Source organism: Pseudophryne corroboree, chromosome 7, assembly GCF_028390025.1.
Source record: "Pseudophryne corroboree isolate aPseCor3 chromosome 7, aPseCor3.hap2, whole genome shotgun sequence".
NCBI lineage: Eukaryota > Metazoa > Chordata > Amphibia > Anura > Myobatrachidae > Pseudophryne > Pseudophryne corroboree.
In genome coordinates this window covers 359,285,599-359,308,498 of record NC_086450.1, presented here as the reverse complement: position 1 = coordinate 359,308,498, position 22,900 = coordinate 359,285,599, and the positions used below count along the sequence as shown (strand labels likewise).

General features: G+C 45.6%; 1 protein-coding gene across 2 annotated transcripts in view; it reads right to left on the bottom strand.

Moving 5' to 3' along the window:
- Window positions 1-307: 307 nt before the first annotated feature.
- The window catches only part of DAGLB (diacylglycerol lipase beta), a 128,939-nt gene continuing 106,346 nt past the window's right edge, over window positions 308-22,900 (bottom strand). For both annotated transcript variants that reach the window (XM_063934464.1, XM_063934463.1), the window contains exons 11-15: window positions 21,346-21,473; window positions 4,690-4,758; window positions 4,527-4,599; window positions 3,331-3,581; window positions 308-2,666 (exon numbers count right to left, since the gene is read on the bottom strand). In XM_063934464.1, the coding sequence (XP_063790534.1) occupies window positions 2,468-2,666; window positions 3,331-3,581; window positions 4,527-4,599; window positions 4,690-4,758; window positions 21,346-21,473 (720 nt within the window). In that variant the 3' untranslated portion in view covers window positions 308-2,467. The remainder of the gene's footprint in view (window positions 2,667-3,330; window positions 3,582-4,526; window positions 4,600-4,689; window positions 4,759-21,345; window positions 21,474-22,900) is intronic.

Genomic DNA, 22,900 nt, shown 5'->3' with positions numbered 1-22,900 from the left:
CAGCTACTGAATACACTGCAGCGATGATACATTTACACACCATTGAGAGAACCTCGTGTTACAAGGCAACGGGATAGTTACTGAATGATTTTTCTCTACACCCATAATGCCCAATTTTAAACCCCTTCTAATAAAATACACCACTAGCCAAGCTGTACAGAGAAGCTGTGACCATTATTGTGCTTTTCTCCAATTTCCCGCACCCAGAACGGTCTATACCTTAGAGGTGACGCTTCCAGAGGACTAACTCGCCGCTGTCAGTTGCGCAAAGCAAACGCCAGTAGTAACGGGGTGTCTGACATGAGGAGAGACTTGCCAAAACACTTTATTTAGAGTTCTTAGCAATGTATGAAAGGTTTACACAGTAAAAGCAGAACAGTCACAATTTATATACATGTGCATTTAGTCTCTTGTACCAAACAAACGCCAATATTTCCAATTCACAAATAAAATGGACAAAACACATCCAAAAAACAAACACACAGCAAAACATTTGGAAATCAAGGATAATAAAAATGTTTGTAAAATCTCAGACATTTTTAGTCTATGGAAAACCATGTTCCTTTAATAGTACAGTCTACCGGTATGTTAGGCAGGTTATATGTCTGATACTTGCTGGCCGCCAGCTGTATTTAGGATGCATCATACAGAATGATCATCGATATGGAAATGCTGTTCAGTGGTCGTCACAGTACATACAGCCCCCAAAATATTACCTGTCTAATTGCGACATAACATGTGCTTATTAACATTATATTTAAAACGAAAATTAAATGTTATTTTTTTTCCAAATTAGGACATAACTATGTTTGCTGCCAGAAATGTGTGATCCTCAATGAAGCAGAAGGAGCCTGAGTGTGCAGATCAGCTGCTCATGTTATCTGTGTGATACAGAATTTAATCGCCATTAGGCCTGTCTCCCCTTGTCACCATCACACATACTGTCCCGCTCACTCTCTGGGAACTAATCTAATGGCACCCCTGTTTGCTTCTCCAGTCGTGTGGCTCCCGGAGACTGTGTGCCCCAAAACCCCTTCCCCCTCTTAAATGGAAAGCAAATAATATTGAGCTATTCAGTGTTTTAGTATATTTTTTAATAGTGCAAAAACTGATCTAACAATCACCGGATACACCCTCCCATATATAAATACTCATTTTTGTCTTATAAAAATAAATAAAAAGAAATTATGAAAAAAAAATTGTATGTATAAAATAATATATATAATAATTTGTGTATATACGTATCATACAGAGATCACATTTCTTAAATAGGGTAACATAGTACTATACATTTGAATGCACTTATTTTGGGAAGATCTTATGAGGTGGTAAGTGAGAGAGGTGTCATACAAGGGAGCACTGTATGTATGTATGTATGTATGTACATAATAATTGCAATAAGTAGTACTGGACATTTCGTGTGTGTATCCTCCTATAGAGTATACATGACCCAACAAACACTCCCTAATTACATACATGGTGTATAATGGTTACTATACAGTTGTTCGGTCAGGCAGCCTTTTTCTATTATTACTGATGTGTATGAAAGGGAGATTACTTATTGCAGGAAGCACAGATGACTGGGAGACCTATTAGAGGGCAATCCAATGAAATGTGATGGCTGCCATGTGCTTTTTCAGCAACATCACTTTTTTCCTCGTACCCCGTAGTGATACATTGGAGCAATGTTGAGCCTACTATATATGGTGGATTGTGTGCATCCCACAGAACTGAACTGCCCCTTAGTGATGGGTGTGTTAGACCCCAAAGCAGCAGCAGCAGGTGAGTGGTGCAGGCACTGAAAGCTCATATTACAGAACTGCAGAGTAATGGCCGATCCAAGTTTACGCTTAGAACAATAATCTCTGCATTCCGTTCCTTACAGACAATACTCAAAGACCCAACACACTTATGAAACCTGATGCATAAGAAAAAGATCTCTATGACAACCGTCTGTTTCCTTTCATTTTCTAAGTACTAATAGAAAAAATAAACCAAAACAGATGGGGTTACTGTGAATTACAGCACCTCTTACACTCGCACCACTTTTAATAAATGCGCCACACTTTACACAGCAGCAAAACCCTGTCACACTTATTCTTACACACAGATAAATCACTAAAGAGACACAATAACCTGCATTGCAGACATGGATAGACCCCATATAGTCTCCTTAAATTACATAAGGACATATATCATTTAATGGGGAATTTTAATGGTTTACTTTTGTTGCTTTTCTTCAAATCTTCCATTAAACGAAAAAGAAAAAGATATTGGCTTGTCTGACACAGGAAGGATAGCGCAAGAGCTAACAGATGTCCGTCCTTTCCTCTCCACCCAGATTGCTTCACAGCAGCTGCTTCATCCTCATGTTGGGAAAGGAAGGTTCCCAATATAAAAACACTTTCAATGTTTTCTGCAGATCCACAAAGGTAGGAAGGTGCGCAGCATGCAAGAGCAGTCTGGGCTAGATCCGATTGGTGTGTAGAACGCCTTGCGGAGACTGACAGGGAACACAAGTGGCCCTCTCCTGACACAGGCTCTGTAGGGCATTCAGTACAATGTCCGGCATGTGGTCTGTGATCATTCTGGGGCTGATGTAAATGCTGCTGAATGAAGTCTCCTTTGACCATGCTGCATTGTATTTCACATCAGAAAAACACAGCCTGCAAAAGAAGCATACCCACAGCAATTAGGGGAGAACCTGCCCACAAGAAACTGCTACCTGTCCTTGGAAGGTTACTAATGTTTTACTTAATATGTGTACAGTGTATTTAGGGAATACACAAAGAGCAGGGCAACCGTGACATGCTAACTTGTAATTATGGTCCATAATCTCTCCACCTCTCTACATATCTCCACCTCTCTACAGAACTTCAAATGGGCTCTTAAGACCCACTTCTTTACCAAACCCAGCCAAAAGCTCATCCTAACCCTCTGTCCCACGCTCGATCTACCCCATCAGTGTCACCCCTGTCTGTCTGTCTGCCCCTCCCCTTTAGAATGAAAGCTCTGACGAGTATGGCCTTCTTCCCTCATGTGCTTATCCTTTTCTTACTTTACTAATCCTCAACTGCCCAAATCCTGCAGTTCTCGGCCACCTTGATACTTATCTCAGTGTCGTCTACTGATGTAGTTATGCCTAGTTACCCTGTACTTGTCCTATATTGTCTTCAACTGTAAGTCACTGTTTTGTGTATATGTATTCTGTAATTGGGCGCTGCGGAACCCCTGTGGCGTCATATAAATAAAAGATAATAATAATAAATAATGAAAATAGTTCTGCCGCTGGAAACAATAAGAAATGTGCAATGAATGGGGTCTGCTTACCACCCCGATCTGCTGTCTTCTGTAATGTGGATGATTTTTCCAGGCAGATACAGGTGAGGGTGTCGAGGGGAATCTGCAGGAGACCCATCTGTCAGGGTATTGTATGAGGAGGACTTCTGAACCAGGAGGCTCTGTTCCGCCAGCAGTGGCTGTGACAAAGACGCCAGATTTCGTCCATCCAGTTCGGTAGGGAAATCATCTGGATTGCCACCAAATATTTCATACCAACAGCCACGCAGCAAGATCTGGTACTGTGTACGCAGCAGAGGAAAAAAGAGTTTAGTAAACTAATGGAGGTTTTCTGACTCGTATGGCTTAATAATCAACAGCCTTTACTGCTCTATTGGTATACATAAAAAATACACATACAAAAGGTTAATTCCATACACAGATCTAGAGCCTTCAATATGTATAATTCCATTTAATTGAAAGGACGCAGAATTGTAACCAGCACACTGAGAACAGATGCGTGGATCATTGATTAATATTGTGATGTTCCTTGTCTAGAGAGTAAAGGACCATACACACTTGCCAATAAAATGAGCGAATTGCTCATTTTCTCCCTCCCTGAGCGACGTTGCTCATTTTAATCGGCAAGTGTGTATGCCGCCAGTGACGACCAATGCGCGGCCCCGCGGGTCGGCAACAATCGTAGCTGTCGGCAGTGCATGCATGCACTATCTGGACAGTCGTCCAGGAGCTGCATGCACTGCCGGCGGAGGCGTGAAGTGACTGAGCGATATGAGCGGTCATATCGCTCAGTGTATACAGGCGGTCGCCGACCGGCCGGCCCGGGAGCGGGAAACACTAGACGACGTCGCTCACAGAGCAACATAGTCAAATGTGTATGGACCTTAAGATACAATAATTACAATTCTACTTTGGCTCTTTATTGCTTATTGCGCTTAACTCCGCTGTCTTATTTGTTTAGCTGCTAGCTTATGACCTGCTCTCTACAGGCCTGAATCGCCTACTGGGACGTACCAAGATTATAAACATCCAATATGGACCCCGATAAAAACTTTATAAATTCATACAAATACCATGACATAGGGTCACAGTGAAGCCGTGGAAGGGGTGCATGTTACACTAAGGAGCCATGTTGCAATAATCTACACTCTTGCCATGGATTCTGATGACACAACGATAAAACGCATGTTATAGGTTTCAGCTGCTCTTAGTCCACAGTCACACACCTTGGGCCGGATGCAGTTGACTACCATCCTTAATATTCGGCTTTTCAGGTCTTCCATGTTGGGTAAGCTCAACCTGTGCAGGACAAATATTCATTAGTAGTGAGGGTCTGAGACAGTCAGTAGGCAGTGCAGCGAGATACACATTCCAATCATGGGTCCTTACCTTGGCACGAGATCTTTCCCCACTATTATGGAGACGATGAAACTTTTTGAATAATCAGCGAGAGCTTTGCTGAAAGAGGAAATACAAGGTGAAGACACCAGTTTTTCGCACCACTATTCTATAACTAGACCAGGATACAATAGCTCTGTAAGATCTAACAATGCTGAAACCTCATATCTTAGTAATATCCCTTTGTCTACAAAGCAAATCATTTTTACAAAAGGTACATTTAAGGATCAAGGATACTTTTTTATTATGAATCTTGAAATTGTCAAAGTCAGAAAAATATCACTATGCACACTGCCATATTTGCACCTCATACATGTCCGCGCTGCGCATGCGTGAGCTCTCCCGTGCGTGCGCATACTCGCTGTTGCGTGCACCCGCAGGCGCACGGTATGCGCATTTACGGTAGAGTTTGTGTTCATAGCGTGCGACTCAATCGTTACATAATTTAACCATATAATGTATTTTATAAGTTAATATTCCCCTGAGTCCAGCAGGTATCAGTGGGTCTCAAATGGCTCTTTGACCTTAGAGATTCCCCAAACAATAGTTTGCATGTTGGGAGGGCTTCACATCTTCATATGCATAGTTAAGCACAGGAATAGTAATTGAAGATTAATTGTATTCCGAATCAGTATCTTTCCCGCAGACGGAGTACAATAGCCTTTAATTACACTGAGCTTTGAGACTCAATGAGGAGGGCCAACACCTGTGTTTACGAAATGGGGCTGGATTTGTCTCCAGAAGAATGATTGCTGAGATGTCATTGTCTCAACTGAAAGTGGACATCATGAATATCGAACAAAACCCAGAGACAGGGTTTTGTTTTGTATTCGCCAAACAATAGCTCTCCAGAAGACAGGAATGTGTTAGTCACCACCCAACATTTTGCATAACCAAGCTCACATGCTCAGCTCCATGATACAAGAAAGACACACTTCCTGTGGTTAACACACCGCCACAGCTGGAATGCAGGTATGATATTATCCACTGGAAATCACAGGGCTCAGACTCTCACACAGCTACCTGGCACCCAGCAGCATGACGGCTACATCCCCAGGACTGATCTCCAAGCTAAAGGCTAAGTATTGAATTCACATGGCTAGATAAGGAAATATAGACAGATTGCTTTAAGGTCAATGGTGCTGGTTTAAATAGGATATTGTAACTTGTTTGTGTGATAGATCTGGGAATCTGTGATGGTAGCTGGGACATTAGACAACCTGTAGCATAGCATTTGTGGTATTTGTTTGCCTATGGTGATTTAAAATAGATTGTGCTGGTTTGTTATAATATATCTTGTTAATCATGAATACCACCATGCAGTTACATTTGAATATGTGCTTGTAGCAATGGCAGGCTGATACTTGTGGGTACCTGGTGGTCTGGTCTTGTGATAGCTCATATGCTCTGGTTATTGAGATACTGTGTTTGCTTGAAATTGTGAAAGGTGATTTAGATGGTTTGGAATTGTAAAATCAGAACATATGCATTGTTTTGAGGCTTGGACATTTTGGAATAAAATGGAGTCTTGTGTCTTCTGCTATGTGATTGTGGTGTAGCAGAGAGTGCCATGTGTTTGGACCTGCAAATCTAAAATGGCTGCTAGCATCCCCCTTTCAACCATGTGTTGCAGTCCTTGGAATCATGGGAGGTTTCCCAAAATGGAGTCTAGCTTCTGTCCCATGCGGTATTGTAGGGTTGTGTATATAGGGACAGCCAGTATGGGTAAGCTCAAGTATTTTCTCCACAAAGATTCTCAGCATTGACTAACATGCGCAGCGATTGTTCCTCACATGTGTAAGCTTCTCTGCAACCATATTGTCTTTATAGTTATTGTGAGCCATATCTCTCTCTCTCTCTTCTCCTCTTTCTCCCTCATTTTTTCCCTTAAACGTAATAGTATTGTATTGTATTTCCTGTGTAGTTACCTGGTTAGTTAGTCTATGTTATATTGTAGTGTATGACTTGTACTGTATTATTCCTTTTGCAAGTATAACATTCATATAAGGCGTTAGACCCTAAGCCCGGTAGTTGTGTATTTATTATAGTGTTAAGTATTCACAGAGCGTCGGTGACGCTCAAACAGCTTTTAAGTTAATAAGGTTACACTGCATTACATCTACACATTGTCACTGCACAAATGTTTACAGTATAAGTACATTCCTTAAGGTATAGTTAAGGGAGTACCCTTGCGGTACTTTTTGCGCCAATTGCGTACTGTGTTCTTTAACCTTTAACGTGTTTTTAATAGGACAAATATTATAGACATTGTCAAAATGCTCATATGTATCAAACAAGGTTCAGTTCAACAGATCAACACACCCTCAAAGCAGACCCTTTTTTTTTTTTTTTACATTTTATTCAACTTTCTGTAACGTCCTAGGGGATACTGAGATGGTAATAGTTACCATGGAGTACAGATGGGGTCCATTGGTGCCATGGCACTTTAAAAATTATTCAGTGTGCTGGCTCCTCCCCTCTATGCCCCTCCTACAGACTCAGTTTAGAAAAATGTGCCCAAGGAGTCGTGTGCATTCTCTGGAGCTCCAGAGAGATTTCTTCAAAACTTTTTTTTATTGGATTACTTTCAGGCAGCACTGGCTGGAACCAGTTTGCCTGCGTCGTTGGACTTAGGGGGGGTACCAAACCAACCTCTTGATGGGATGGTCCGGATCCCCGCTGACAGGACATAGCTCCTGAGGTGTTGTTTCGCATTACCCCCAGGGTGTGTGCGCGCACTCCAACAGCATGCTGCCACCCCTCGGCGCTGGATTGTGAATCTAATGTAATGTATCACCTTCTACACAGCAATCTAAATCTGTGCGGGCTTTAGTGATGGACTCCCAAGGGTTTCCTAGTGCACTTCATATGGTCAATTGAAAACACACTTACAATAGAACCCCCTTGGTTTGTGCATGTAAAGGTATCTTTCTTGGCAGCGGGATCTCTCTTCTATCTACCACTTGATCCTTTTGACCACAACGCTGGCAGTCCAACACCTTCTGTGTCTTGTGGATATCCTCCTCTAATAAGTATATCCTTACGTGTCAACCCCGCTGGTTCTCATCCATAGATATGGCACATGCAAAGTTGAAAACGGAGGTTGTATTTAAAACAAGTAATTTATTCTTCAGGCCAGGCTTACCAGCTTCACCCGTGTCCAAAGTTACCTTGCTAGAGGCCATCCAACGACTGCAACAAATGGAGATTATTGTTCCAGTTCCCTCTCTACTCTGAAGCAAGGGCTTTTATTTCAGCCTGCCACGGTACCGAAGCCGGACGGTTCGGCCAATCTTGAACCTCAAATCTCTGAACACATACCTAAGGATATTCAAGTTCAAGATGGAATCCCTCAGAGCGGTGATTTCAGGCCTGGAAGGATGCGTACCTTCACATCCCAATATGGCTGCCTCATCAGGCTTACCTCAGGTTTGCACTGAAGGAAGATCACTTACAGTTCCAGGCCCTACCCTTTGGCCTATCCACTGCTCCACAGGTGTTCACAAAGGTGATGGCAGAGATGCTACAACTCCGCGTAAGGGGTGTGAACATCGTTCCATACTTGGACGATCTCCTCATAATGGCTGTGTCCGAAGCTCGGTTGTTAGAAAGCATTGCCCTGACTACACTGCTTCTGACGGATCATGGGTGGATTCTCAATCTGCAGAAATCACACCTGGTACCATCACAAAGACTGCAGTTCTTGGGGATGATCCTGGTCCTGGTGTCTCAGAAGGTGTTCCTTCCTATGGACAAGGCCTTGACAATCCAAACGATGATGCGCTCAGTTCTGAAACCTCTGCAAATCTCGATGCATCTCTGTATCCGGCTGTTGGGCAAGATGGTAGTCTCTTGCCCAACAGCCGGTGCATCTTTGTATCTAGCTGTTGAGCAGGGGCGGAGCTCAGGACTCGCCCGCAGTTTCTGCCTAAGGTTGTGTCGGCATTTCACATCAACCAGCCGATAGTGGTTCCTGTGTTGTCTCACACGTCAGTTTCCTCTAAAACCTTGGATGTTGTTCGGGCTTTGAAGGTGTATGTCAAGAGAACTGCTCAATATCGGAAATCTGATTCCGTTTGTTCTCTATGATGCTACGAGTCATTTGCTCGTTGGAACTGGATGACTATCCAACAGGTTTACTCCTTGGCAGCCTTGCCGCTGCAGAGTTTTGTTCAGGCCCACTCCACAAGGTCGGTAGGTTCTTCCTGGGCGGCTGCCCGTGGTGTCTCAGCTTTGCAGTTATGCCGAGCTGCTACTTGGTCTGGTTCGAACACTTTTGTAAAGTTTACAGGTTCGATACCTTGGCTACTGAGGACCTTCAGTTTGGTTGCTCGGTTTTGCAGGGGTCTCAGCACTCTCCCACCCATTCTGGGAGCTTTGGGACATCCCCATGGTAACTATTACCATCCCAGTATCCCCTAGGATGTTAGACAAAATAGGAATTTAATACCTACCGGTAATTACTTTTCTCCTAGTCTGTAGGGGATACTGGGTGCCCACCTCAGTGCTTCAAGTTTTCCTGCAAGAGTTGTTCTTGTGTTTGTTGTTTGGTCTGCTGTTGTTGTCCCTGTTTTCAAGTTTTGGATAGTGTTGCTTTCCGCTTGTTATGTGGTGTGCTGGTTTGTATCTCATCGCTTTTTCTTATCGGTTTTCCTCTTCTCAAAGTATGTCCGTCTCCTCGGACACAGTTTTTCTAGATGGAGTCTGCAGAAGGAGCATAGAGGGGAGGAGCCAGCACACTGAGGAATTTTTGAAGTGACATGGCTCCAATGGACACCATCTATACCCCATGGTAACTATTACCATCCCAGTATCCCCTACGGATTAGGAGAAAAGGAATTACCGGTATGTATTAAATTCCTATTTTTTCATACTTTACCATCCATGTGGACAACGATTGGTAATAGTAAGCTGTGCAGAGCACAACAGTAGCTGAGCGAGGAACCTTGCCCGAAGCAAGGCGAGCAAAGTGAGCCATGCGAGGGGACGCAGGATACTAATAGGGCTTGTTTGTGGCAGAGAGGAGGATTTTGGTACTTACCGATAAATCCCTTTTTCGGACACTGGCACAACTTCAAGACCGTCGGTGATGATGGTGGATTTACAGGGAGCTGGCACTTTAAAAAAATCTAAGAAGTGACACCGGCTCCTCCCTATCCCCTATAATTCCTCAGTTATGAATTAGCTGAGAGGAGACGAGAACAGGATAACAGAACTATACGAGGGAAGAGAGCTCATAACAATTAAACACAACAGAACAACAATGAAGGAAAGAGAACAGCGATGGGTGGGCGGCCAGTGTACCCTATGGCTTTCAAAAAAGGGATTTAATTGGTAAGTACCAAAATCCTCCTTTTTCTGTCAGCCACTAGGGAACACTGGCACAACCTTCAAGACCGTGGGGACGTCCCAAAGTTTCCCCCCCTGGGCGGGAGATCGCTGAGGAACTTGCAAAACAAGACGGCCAAACCGTGAAGATGAAGCCACAAAAGTATCGAACTTGCAGAATTTAGTGAACGTATGAATACATGGAACAAGTGGCTGGTCGATAGAGCTGAGACATTGTAGCCCCCCTACTAGTAGCCCACAATGACCCAACTGAGCGTGTAGTCGGCAGCAATGGATAATGGAGGTCGTCTAAACTGGTGGAGATAGGCTTGACGAATTGTCAACCAAATCCAGCGGGCTATGGTCTGTTTAGTAGCAGGCCACCCCCGAAGTGGGAGATCATAAAGTACGAAGAAAGCATCAGACTTCCATAAAGATGCTGTACGATCTATGTAAATCTTCAAAGTTCCCACTACATCCAGAGTAGAAGGAGTTGCAGAATCTTCCTGTAAGGATGGTACCACTATAGGACGATATGAAAAACCCACACGACCTTAGGAAGAAAGGAAGCATCTGTTCATAACTCCGCCCTATCAGGATGAAAAATCAAGTAGGGAGGTTTGAAATACAAGGCACTCAATTCAGATACCCTCCAGGCTGAAGCTATGGCTAGTAGAAAAAACATTTTCCAAGTAAGATATTTAATGTCTGCTTCATCCAAGAACTCAAAATAGGATGACTGAAGAAAATCCAGCACAAGATTTAAATCCCCAGGAGCTGTAGGTGGAACAAACGGAGGCTGTACTCGCAAAACAGCTTGTAGAAAAGTTTAGCACATCCGGCAGGAGTACTAGGCGTTTCTGAAAGAAAATCGATAAAGCAGATACCTGAACTTTCAGGATCCTAGACGGAGTCCGGAATCCAAACCTGCTTAAAGAAATAGCAAGAATTGTGAGAGACGAACGGAATCAATGGAAACCCCTTTCGGTCACAGAAAGAGATATAAGACCACCAGATGTGATGATAGTGGGCTGCGTCACTAGTTTCTGTGCCCGCAACATTGTAGGAATCACACCTTCTGGAACCCCTTTGCGTTTTAGGATGTCTGCCTCAATAGCCATCCTGTTAAACATAGTCGTGGTAAGTCTGGATGCACGAAGGGTCGTTGTTGCAGTAGATCTGGATGCAGAGGAAGAGGCCAGGGATCGTCCACTAGAAGAGAGCGCGGGTCTGAAAACCAACTCCTCCGAGGCCAATCTGGTGCCACCAGGATCACCATGAGTGGCTCTCATTTGATTGTCTTGAAGATCCGAGACAAAAGAGGGAATGGAGGAAACACGTATACTAGCTCGTACGGCCAAGGCACGGCCAAAGTGTCCACAGCATCTGCTTGAGGATCCCGTGTTCCGGAAACGTGTAGAGGAAGCGGATGATTCAGTCGAGACGCCATGAGATCCACCTCTGGACAGCCCCAGCGTTGTATCAGGGCTTCGAACACCGCTGGGTAAAGTGCTCATTCTCTTGGAATAGTCGGCTTCCCAATTGTCCACTCGGCTGAGTCAGTCGGCTTCCCAATTGTCCACTCCTGGAATGAACACTGCAGAGTGAATGACTCATTGCGTTCTGCCCACTGGATAATGCGTGTCACCTCTCGCATCGCTATGCGACTGCGAGTTCTGCCTTGTTTGTTTACGTACGCTACAGCAGTCGTGTTGTCTGATTGAACCTTTAGCGCAGTGGACCAAAGAATGTGTGCAGCTTGTACTAGCGCATTGTAGATTGCTCTCAGTTCATGTGTGCAGCTTGTACTAGCGCATTGTAGATTGCTCTCATTTATTGGCAACAGTGATTCTTGAGGAGCACAGTGGCACTGAATATGGAAGTCCAACACAACCACGCCCCATCCTCTGAGGCTGGCGTCCGTCGTTAGAAGCGTCCAGTCCCATATACCGAACCGCCTGTCCGCAGTGAGATTGTGCAGTTGGAGCCACTAAAGAAGAGATATTCGTGTCTCTGGTTTTAGACGTACCAACAGTTAAAGGTGCAGATTCGACTCCGACCATTGACGTAAAAGGTCCAGCTGGAAGGGATGTGAATGGAAACGGCCGAACTCCAGAGTTTCAAAGGCCGCTACCCTTTTCCCCAGCATATGAATGCATAAATGGACTGATACCAGCCGTGGCTTGAGAACAGCCTGGACTAATCTTTGTATACTCAGAGCTTTGTCTTGCAGTAAGAAGACTCTCTGTAAAGTTGGTGTTTAAGATCACACCGAGACACTGGATACGTTTTTGACGGCTGACGGTCAGATTTCCGAAAATTAACTATCCATCCGTGCTCTACCAACACATTGGATGTTAATAGAGCATGCTCCTGTAGAATGTGATCGAATGGAGCTTTGAGGAAGTATGGTATTATTGTGACTCCTAACGATCTGAGGTGAGCAATCATCACTGACATGACCTTGGTAAATACTCTGGGTGCTGTGGACAGTCCGAATGGTAAGGCTCTGAACTAAAAATGATCTTGTTTAATCGCAACCTGAGAAATGCTTGGTGAGGATCCCAGATCGGAATATGGAGTTACGCATCCTTGATGTCTGAGATATCATAAATTCCTTGCATTCCAGGCTTGAAATCACCAAGTTGAGCGATTCTATTTTGAACCGGTAAGAAGTCAGAAACGGATTTAACGATTGGAATAGTAACCCTTCTTTCTTTGAAGCAGTGGTACAGGCATTAGCACTGCCGTTTCCACTAAGGTCTGTATTGCACCTTGAAGGGCAAAACGTTTGTCCAGAAGAATTCAAAGACACCTTGTAAAATATTACTTTGGCAGCAAAGCTTCGAAATCTAGGGAGACATCCTCAATGCTGCTGCCCGGCTCATTTTCCTCACCAAACGCACTACATCCACCTCTCCTCTCTTACTAGACCTTCATTGGCTCCCCTTCCCTTTCAGAATCCATTTGAAGCTTCTCACACTTGCTTACAAAGCCCTCACCCACTCCTCTCCCATCTACATCTCTGACCTTATCTCCCTTTACACTCCCACACGTCCTCTTCGCTCTGCTAATGCACGCCGACTCTCCTGCCTACGGATTACTTCCTCCCACTCCTACCTCCAAGATTTTTCACGTGCTGCACCACTTCTCTGGAATTCCCTACCTCTCCCCCTCAGACTCTCCACCTCTCTACAAAACTTCAAACGGGCTCTCAAGACCCACTTCTTCACCAAACCCAGCCAAATCTCATCCTAAACCTCTGTTCCATGCTCTCTATGTCCCCATCTGTATCACCCCTGTCTGTCTACCCCTCCCTTTTAGAATGTAAGCTCTCACGAGCAGGGCCCTCTTCCCTCATGTGCTTATCCTTTTCTTACTCTAATAATATTCAACTGCACCAAATCCAGCAGTCTTCTGCCACCTGATACTTATTCCAGTGTCATCTGCTGATGTAGCGATATTTACCCTGTACTTGTCCTATATTGTCGTCAACTGTAAGTTGCTGTTTTCCTGCCTTGAATATTTGTTTATGTACTCTGTATGTAATTGGGCGCTGTGGAACCCTTGTGGCGCCATATAAATAAAGGATAATAATAATAATAATAAATAATAATAATAATAATAATAATAGGAATCCACGCGTTGTCGTAAATTTTGAACCAGGCATCTTGAAATTTTCGAAGCCATGCACCCACCATACTTGGGCCCTGGGGGGAAGGGAGACCGTCATGCCATGGTCTTTTCTGTAGACTTTGGGTCTTGATGACAAGAAACAGCTGGTTGCTTGCCATGACCTCTACCTCGGAAGTGTGTAGTTCTTCTGCGTTCTCTAAAAAATCGAGAGGAACGAAAGGACCTAAAGGAAGTTCCAGCATAAGAGCGTTTAGGAGGTGGTGGAAGGGTTGACAAGAAAGTAGATTTACCACCCGTAGCCTGTAAAATTAACGTGTGTAGTTCTTTTCCAAAAAGAATGTCACCTGTAAACGGAAGTGCTTCCTTCGCTCTCTTAGACTCCATGTCTACCTGCCATGACCTTAGCCAAAGGGCTCTTCTGGCTGCAAAACTTGATGCAGAGATCCTCGAATTCACATGGCCGATATCTCTAGCCGCTTCCCCTAAATATATAACCGATTCCTTAATATGTTCCGCTAGGATCACTACCTTGTGAGTCCTTCCAAAGCTGGTCTAAGTGAGACACCTGCGGCCGAATATATAGATTTCAGCATGGTGTCCAATTTCCGGTCCAACGGGTCTTTCAAGGAAGTTGCACCCGGGACAGCTAATGCAGTCTTCTTTGACGGCCTGGAGAGGAGTCCACCTGAGGTGACTTTCCTCATTTATCCGTCATACTCAAAGGAAATGGATAAATACTTAGGAATCTCTTAGGCATCTGAAACAGTTTGTCCGGGTTTTTCCAGAGCTCCGACAGCTGATCATCCAGCTTGTTTGAAAAGGAGTAAGTGACCGATGACCGCTGTTTTCTACCAAATAAGGCAATATCTCCATAATCCGTGTAGTTTTAGAAATATTTAAAAAATGTCTTATTGTCAAGTAAAAGGTTCAACCCCCTGAGAAGATTCTGGAGAAACTTAGTCCTCCGCGTCAGTGATTTCATCACGACCATCCCTTTCAGCTCCATTCTGAGAGAGAAGTTAATCTCCTGGTTCATCCGACTGAAGATTTGGCGGTACAGGACATGCTTTACTCTTATAAACTGTCTGTGGTGCTTACTGGACGTACCCAAACGTTTTGTGTGACCCTCAACTGACTTGGTTAGTCCTGCTACCCAATATGTTTTGTAGAAATAGAAAGGGGAGTTAAATCATTTTGAGGGGTCTACCTCAGTGTCTCTGGAGTCCTTCGTAAGCAACCACCTCAGTATCTTGTGGCTCTGCCACCCAGGGGGGAAAAATAGCGTCTTGGGACGAGTTAATTGAGACAACCTCCTAAGCGCATGCTTCACACAGGGAGGAATCAACTGTGTGAGAGTTTTTTTTTTTTTTTTTATATTTCACACAGATAATAATTTTTGTGACGCCTTATACACTGGTCCCTTGCCTGCCATTGTGACGGACAGAGTAGAGACACATACAATTCACACGGGCATTCGCAATAGTACAAACAGGGAGAGAAAGAGAGAGAGAGAAATATCAGAAGGATAGATATTTGTAGTATTCCCCTATTCTAAACCCTCTAAGCCACCAGCCTGTATTTTATGTGCAGGCTTTCAAGTTTCTGGCAGTGTGGAGGAACGTGTACCTGTCTTGTAAACACTGCTGATTCCTGAGGAAATAGATAACGATGTTACCAGTTAAAAATCTGCCTAGCTGAGAAAGGCACATTATGAAGTAATTGACAGGCTGAAAGGACCGCCAACTCCACCCCCCTCCATGTACTGGCACCCAAACTCAACTATTATTTATTACCAGTTATTTATATAGCGCACACATATTCCGCAGCGCCTTACAGAGAATATTTTGCTCATTCACATCAGTCTCTGCCCCAGTGGAGCCTAGGTCTATAAACACCATCTTGAGTGGGTGCCTGAAATCTTTTAATGAGCTGCTGCTGTGTTTTGAGCTTAGCGTGTATACTGAAGCTCAGCAGCATTGCGCCTCCGCCGCTGCCAGCTGTACTGCAGTATCCGAGCCCCTGCTGTGTTCCACGTGACTGCGATAGCGCTATCAATGCTGTATATGGTAGAATGGTAGTGGAGGATTTCACTACGCCGCGACTGTGTGTACACCAGTGTGTGGTCCCGGCAGGGAGCCTGTGGGCGCCCCTGTGCCGGGACTTGATGTCTATAGCAGCACTACTGAATACTGCAAGGCAGGAGGTGGGGAGTGCTGGCCGCTGTGCCCAGGATGCAGGCGCTGAGTAGGAGAGTGGATACTGCAAGGCAGTAGGGAGGGGGGCTGGTCGCTGTGTAGGAGAGTGATCACACTCACCTGTCTTCTGGAGCCTCAGGAGGATGTGGCTACTGTGGAAGGACAGTGCTTCTTCATTAGGCGCTGTACTCCTATGCAGCGTGAAGCTGCTCCTGGAAAACCCGGACACCACTTCTCAAATTTAAGTGGCGAAGGGTCTCCTGAGGCCGAGGGAAAGACCCTTGTAGAATAAAATCAGGAAATTAAAATTAAAAAAAGGAAAGTCGATACTGAGCTGGAGCTCAGTTAGTGTGACCGGTTCCCTTGGCACAAATTCAAAACTGGGGGATGATGGGGGATAGAGGGGGAGGAGCCGGTTTCACGTCTTTGATTATTTAAACTGCCAGCTCCCTGTAAAGCCATCATCACCCACGGTCTTGAAGTTGTGCCAGTGTCCTCCAGTGGCTGACAGAAATAAGTGACCCCCCCCCCCCACAAAAAAAAAAAAGGGTCTGCCTTTTTTTGTGTCGATCATTTCCATGTCCTAACTATTCTATGTCGACCTTTGGACCCTGTCGACCATTAGTGGCAGACCTATTGACTGTAGACCTTTTTAGTGTAGATCTAATAATCCACACCCCAGAACACCTTACTTTAAATGGATGAAAACCAGTTAGAGCATTGGATTAATGTTTGAGGGAGGCTAAATCTGCGGTTGTGTATATAGCCTGGCCCAACATAATTTAGGGCATGGAATAAAGCAGTAAAGTGGATACGGCTACCACGCTTTATCCCTTTGTATAAAAGGTGTATTGGTACGCATTACTGCCTCACAGCACTGAGGTCTCCTTGTGCTTGCGTGGGTTTCCTCAGGGTACTCTGGTTTCCTCCAACCATTTTAAAATAAACCGGTAAGTTAATTGACTACCAATAAAAAATAACCCTAGTGTGTGAGTATACTGTATGTACATGAGCAGAGTAGATGGGCCAAGCGGTTTTTAGCTACCGTCAGATACTATGTTTCAACGCCCCCCTTCCCCCAATCACAAGCAATGTGTGTGTCTCACTTCTGCTCTTGACTCTGTTGCTCCACCAACCACTATTCACCCTCGCAAATTAACACCTCAACCCTGGCACACCAAATGCACCAGATATCTGCAAAAATGCTCACGTACTGCTGAGTGTCACTGGAGGAAATCACGCTCTAAGGCAGACTTCCTCCATTTCAAACTTATGCTCTCATCCTTCAGTGCTGCCCTTTCTCTTGCTAAACAGTCATACTTCAAGAACCCCATCTCCTCCCAGTCTTCCAACCCCCGACGCCTCTTTGCCACTCTCAACTCACTCCTCTGCCCACCTCCACCTCGTCTCCCTTCCTCACTCTATGCTCTTGACTTTACCACTTACTTCACATCCAAAATTGACTCCATACGTAAGGACATCACATCACACCAGACCATCAGTAACCAGCTTTCTCTCATCCCTTAACACCCCCTCCCCATCCCTCCAACCAACTCTGACATCTTTCTCCCATGCATCTGGAGAGGAAGTCATGGCCCTCATTCATTCCTGTCCCCTCACCACCTCCCCACTTGACCCTATCCCTTCCCGCCTCCTCCGCTACCTCTCTCCTTCTGCTTGTTCCCATCTCTCCCTCTCATCAGGCACTGTCCCCTCTGCCTTCAAGCATGCACTCATCTCTCCTATTCTTAAAAAAACCTACCCTTGATCCAAACACTCTCTCCAACTACCGACCCATCTCTCTCCTCCCTTTTGCCTCCAAACTCCTTGGCGTATTGTCTACAACCACCTTATTTCCTTTCTTTCCTCACACTCACTACTTGACCCATTCCAGTCTGGCTTCCGTCCTCTCCACTCCACTGAAACTGCCCTTACAAAAGTATGCAATGACCTCCATGCTGCTAAATCTAAGGGGCACTACTCTATACTTATTCTACTTGATCTCTCTGCTGCTTTTGACACTGTGGACCATCCTCTCCTACTGCAAATCCTTCACTCCATTGGTCTGCGTGACACTGCCCTCTCTTGGCTGTCTTCCTACCTCTCTGACCGTTCATTCTCTGTCTCCTCTCATGACTCCACCTCCGCCTCACTTCCACTAACTGTAGGTGTACTCCAAGGTTCTGTCCTTGGTCCTCTTCTCTTCTCTCTCTATACATCCTCACTAGGTAAGCTCATTAGTTCTTTTGGCTTCCAATATCATCTCTATGCTGATGACACCCAAATCTATCTTTCCTCTCCAGACCTCTCCCCTGCTCTCCTCACTCGTATCTTCAACTGTCTCTCTGCTACCTCTTCCTGGATGTCCCAGCGCTTTCTTAAACTTAACATGTCTAAGACCGAGCTGATCATCTTCCCTCCCTCCCGCATAACCTCACCTCCTACAATCTCATTATCTATTGATGGCACTACTATCTCCTCTAGCCCCCAAGTGCGCTGTCTTGGAGTAATCCTTGACTCCTCCCTCTCCTTCAAACCACAAATTCAGCACCTCTCACAAACCTGCCGTTTTCATCTAAAAAATATTTTCAGGATCAGACCCTTTCTGACCCAGGATGCTACTAAGACTCTTATCCACTCACTGGTCATCTCCAGACTGGACTACTGTAATCTCCTCCTGACTGGCATTCCTGAGAAACACCTCTCTCCACTCCAATCTGTCCTCAATGCTGCTGCCCGGCTCATTTTCCTCACCAAACGCACTACGTCTACCTCTCCTCTCCTACTAGACCTTCACTGGCTCCCCTTCCCTTTCAGAATCCATTTCAAGCTTCTCACACTCGCTTACAAAGCCCTCACCCACTCCTCTCCCATCTACATCTCTGACCTTATCTCCCTTTACACTCCCACCTGTCCTCTTCGCTCTGCTAATGCACGACGACTCTCCTGCCTACGGATTACTTCCTCCCACTCCTACCTCCAAGACTTTTTACGTGCTGCACCACTTCTCTGGAATTCCCTACCTCTCCCCCTCAGACTCTCCACCTCTCTACAAAACTTCAAACGGGCTCTCAAGACCCACTTCTTCACCAAACCCAGTCAAATCTCATCCTAAGCCTCTGTTCCACATTCTCTATGTACCCCATCTGTATCACCCCTGTCTGTCTACCCCTCCCCTTTAGATTGTAAGCTCTCACGAGCAGGGCCCTTTTCCCTCATGTGCTTATCCTTTGTCTTACTTTAAAGATCTTCAACTATACCACATCCAGCAGTCTTCTGCCACCTGATAGTTACATCAGCAGATGACACTGGAATAAGTATGTTTATTTACCCTGTACTTGTCCTATACTGTCATCAACTGTAAGTTGCTGTTTTCCTGTTTGATTATTTATGTACTCTGTAATTGGGCGCTGCGGAACCCTTGTGGCACCATATAAATAGAGAATAATAATAATAATAATGACCCCTCCACCCCCAATCACCAGCAGAGTGGGTGCATGTCTCCATTCCAACTCCTTTCCCCAATCACCAGCAGTTGTATGCATTTCTCCATGACCCCCCCCCTTCCCCCAAACACCAGCAGTTGTGTGCATTTCTCCAAGACCCCCTCCTTCCCCCAAACACCAGCAGTTGTGTATATGTCTCCATGTCCCCCCCTTCCCCCAATCACCAGTAGTGTGTGTGCATGTCTCCATGTCCCCCCTTCCCCTAATCCCCAGCAGTGTGTGTGGGTCTCCATGTCCCCTCTTTCCCTTCAATCACCCAATCCCCAGTGGTGTGTGTGTATTGTGTCCCCCCCCCCTTCCCCCAATCACCAGCAGTGTATATGTCTCCATGTCCCCCCCTTCCCCCCAATTACCTGCAGTGTATATGTCTCCTTGTCTCCCCCTTCCCTCAATCACTAGTGTGTGTATGTCTCCATGTCTCCCCCTTCCCTCAATCACCAGCAGTGTGTGTGCATGTCTCCATGTCCCCCCTTCCCCTAATCCCCAGCAGTGTGTGTGTGTGTATGTCTCCATGTCCCCCCTTCCCCTAATCCCCAGCAGTGTGTGTGTGTGTGTGTGTGTGTGTGTATGTCTCCATGTCCCCCCTTCCCCTAATCTCCAGCAGTGTGTGTGTATGTCTCCATGTCCTCCCTTCCCCTAATCCCCAGCAGTGTGTGTGTGTGTGTATGTCTCCATGTCCCCTCTTTCCTCAATACCCAGCAGTGTTTGTCTCATGTCCCCCCCTTCCCCCCAATCACAAGCAGTGTATATGTCTCCATGTCCCCCCTTCCCCTAATCCCCAACAGAGTGTGTGTGTGTGTGTGTATTTCTCCATGTCCCCTCTTTTCCTCAAACCCCAGCAGTGTGTGTGTATATGTCTCCATGTCCCCACTTCCTCCAATCCCCAGCAGTGTGTGTGTGCGCGCATGTCTCCATGTCCCCCCTTCCTCTAATCCCCAGCAGTGTGTGTGTGTATGTCTCCATGTCCCCTCTTTCCCCAATCCCCAGCAGTGTGTGTGTGTGTGTATGTCTCCATGTCCCCTCTTTCCCCAATCCCCAGCAGTGTGTGTGTCCCATGTCCCCCCCTTCCCCCCAATCACCAGCAGTGTATATGTCTCCATGTCCCCCCTTCCCCTAATCCCCAACAGAGAGTGTGTGTGTGTGTGTGTGTGTGTGTGTGTGTGTGTATGTCTCCATGTCCCCTCTTTCCCTCAATCCCCAGCTGTGTGTGTATGTCTCCATGTGCCCACTTCCCCCAATCCCTAGCAGTGTGTGTGCGCGCATGTCTCCATGTCCCCCCTTCCCCTAATCCCCTGCAGTGTGTATGTCTCCATGTCCCCCCCTTCCCCTAATCCCCAACAGAGTGTGTGTGTGTGTATGTCTCCATGTCCCCTCTTTTCCTCAATCCCCAGCAGTGTGTGTGTGTATATGTCTCCATGTCCCCACTTCCTCCAATCCCCAGCAGTGTGTATATGTCTCCATGCCCCCCTTCCCCTAATCCCCAGCAGTGTGTATGTCTCCATGTCCCCTCAATCCTCAGCAGTGTGTGTGTGTGTGTGTGTATATATATATATATATATATATATATATAAAATATATGTCTCCATGTCCCCACTTCTCCCAATCACCAGCAGTGTGTATGTTTCCATGTCCCCTCTTGTCCCTCAATCCCCAGCAGTGTGCGTCTCATGCCCCCCCTTCCCCCATTCACCAACAGTGTATATGTCTCCATGTCCCCCCCTTCGTCCAATCACCAGTAGTGTCTGTGTATGTCTCCATGTCCCCTCTTTCCCTCAATCACCAGCAGTGTGTATGTCTCCATGTCTCCCCCTTCCCTCAATCACCAGCAGTGTACCTCTTACTATACCTAACCCCTAACCTAATTCTAACATTTATCCCCCAGCACCCATCTTTCCCCTGCACCCTTCACAACCACTTTCAAGGGAAAAAGTGCTCTGCTTCATTTGTTACAACCACAGCATAACATAAATCAGACAGCTTACCTCAGAAGGCCCCCTGGTGGTGAAAATGCATAGCATTTGAGTGTAGGGAATGAGTTCCGAAGTTGGATAGCCAACACAGATGCTGCCCCAGCACCCAGGCTATGCCCTACTATGACAAGCTTGTATTCCTGCAAGACAGAGAAGGCTCTCAGAAATGCTCATGAGGAATGAAAGACCACCAGCAGCAGCAGGAATAGACTCCAGTAAGACTGCAGAAAACATGGCATGCTAGGTGCAACATAGGTGATGGAATATTACACTTACATGACTGGTCCAGCTTTCTGATAAAAAGACACGGCTTATGCTTGCTAGGAATAGTGACTTTTTCTTACTGTACAAAATATGCGTTATAGTGCAATGGCTTCTGTACATTATCTGCATAAAATAAGCCACCAAGGCATGATTTCATATGGTCTTGCTGTATTTCAGCAATCAGGATGCTCCTAGTGGGTGGTACTGTGCACAGCATACATACACATGATCAAACATACACACAGTAATATATATATATATATATATATATATATATATATATATATATATATATATATATATATATATAAAATAAGATTTTACTCACCGGTAAATCTATTTCTCGTAGTCCGTAGTGGATGCTGGGACTCCGTAAGGACCATGGGGAATAGCGGCTCCGCAGGAGACTGGGCACAACTAAAGAAAGCTTTAGGACTACCTGGTGTGCACTGGCTCCTCCCACTATGGCCCTCCTCCAGACCTCAGTTAGGATACTGTGCCCGGAAGAGCTGACACAATAAGGAAGGATTTTGAATCATGGGTAAGACTCATACCAGCCACACCAATCACACCGTATAACTCGTGATAGTATACCCAGTTAACAGTATGAAATATAACTGAGCCTCTCAACAGATGGCTCAACAATAACCCTTTAGTTAGGCAATAACTATAAACAAGTATTGCAGACAATCCGCACACTTGGGATGGGCGCCCAGCATCCACTACGGACTACGAGAAATAGATTTACCGGTGAGTAAAATCTTATTTTCTCTGACGTCCTAATTGGATGCTGTGACTCCGTAAGGACCATGGGGAATATACCAAAGCTCCCAAACGGGCGGGAGAGTGCGGATGACTCTGCAGCACCGAATGAGCAAACTCTAGGTCCTCCTCAGCCAGGGTATCAAACTTGTAGACTCTTGCAAAAATGTTTGAACCCGACCAAGTAACAGCTCGGCAAAGTTGTAAAGCCGAGACCCCTCGGGCAGCCGCCCAAGAAGAGCCCACTTTCCTCGTGGAATGGGCTTTTACAGATTTAGGGTGCGGCAGTCCAGCCGCAGAATGTGCAAGTTGAATCGTGCTACAGATCCAGCGAGCAATAGTCTGCTTAGAAGCAGGAGCACCCAGCTTGTTGGGTGCATACAGGATAAATAGCGAGTCAGTTTTCCTGACTCCAGCCGTCCTGGAAACATATACTTTTCAGGGCCCTGAATACGTCCAGAAAACGTGGAATCCTCCAAGTCCCAAGTAGCCGCAGGCACCACAATAGGTTGGTTCACATGAAAAACTGATACCACCTTAG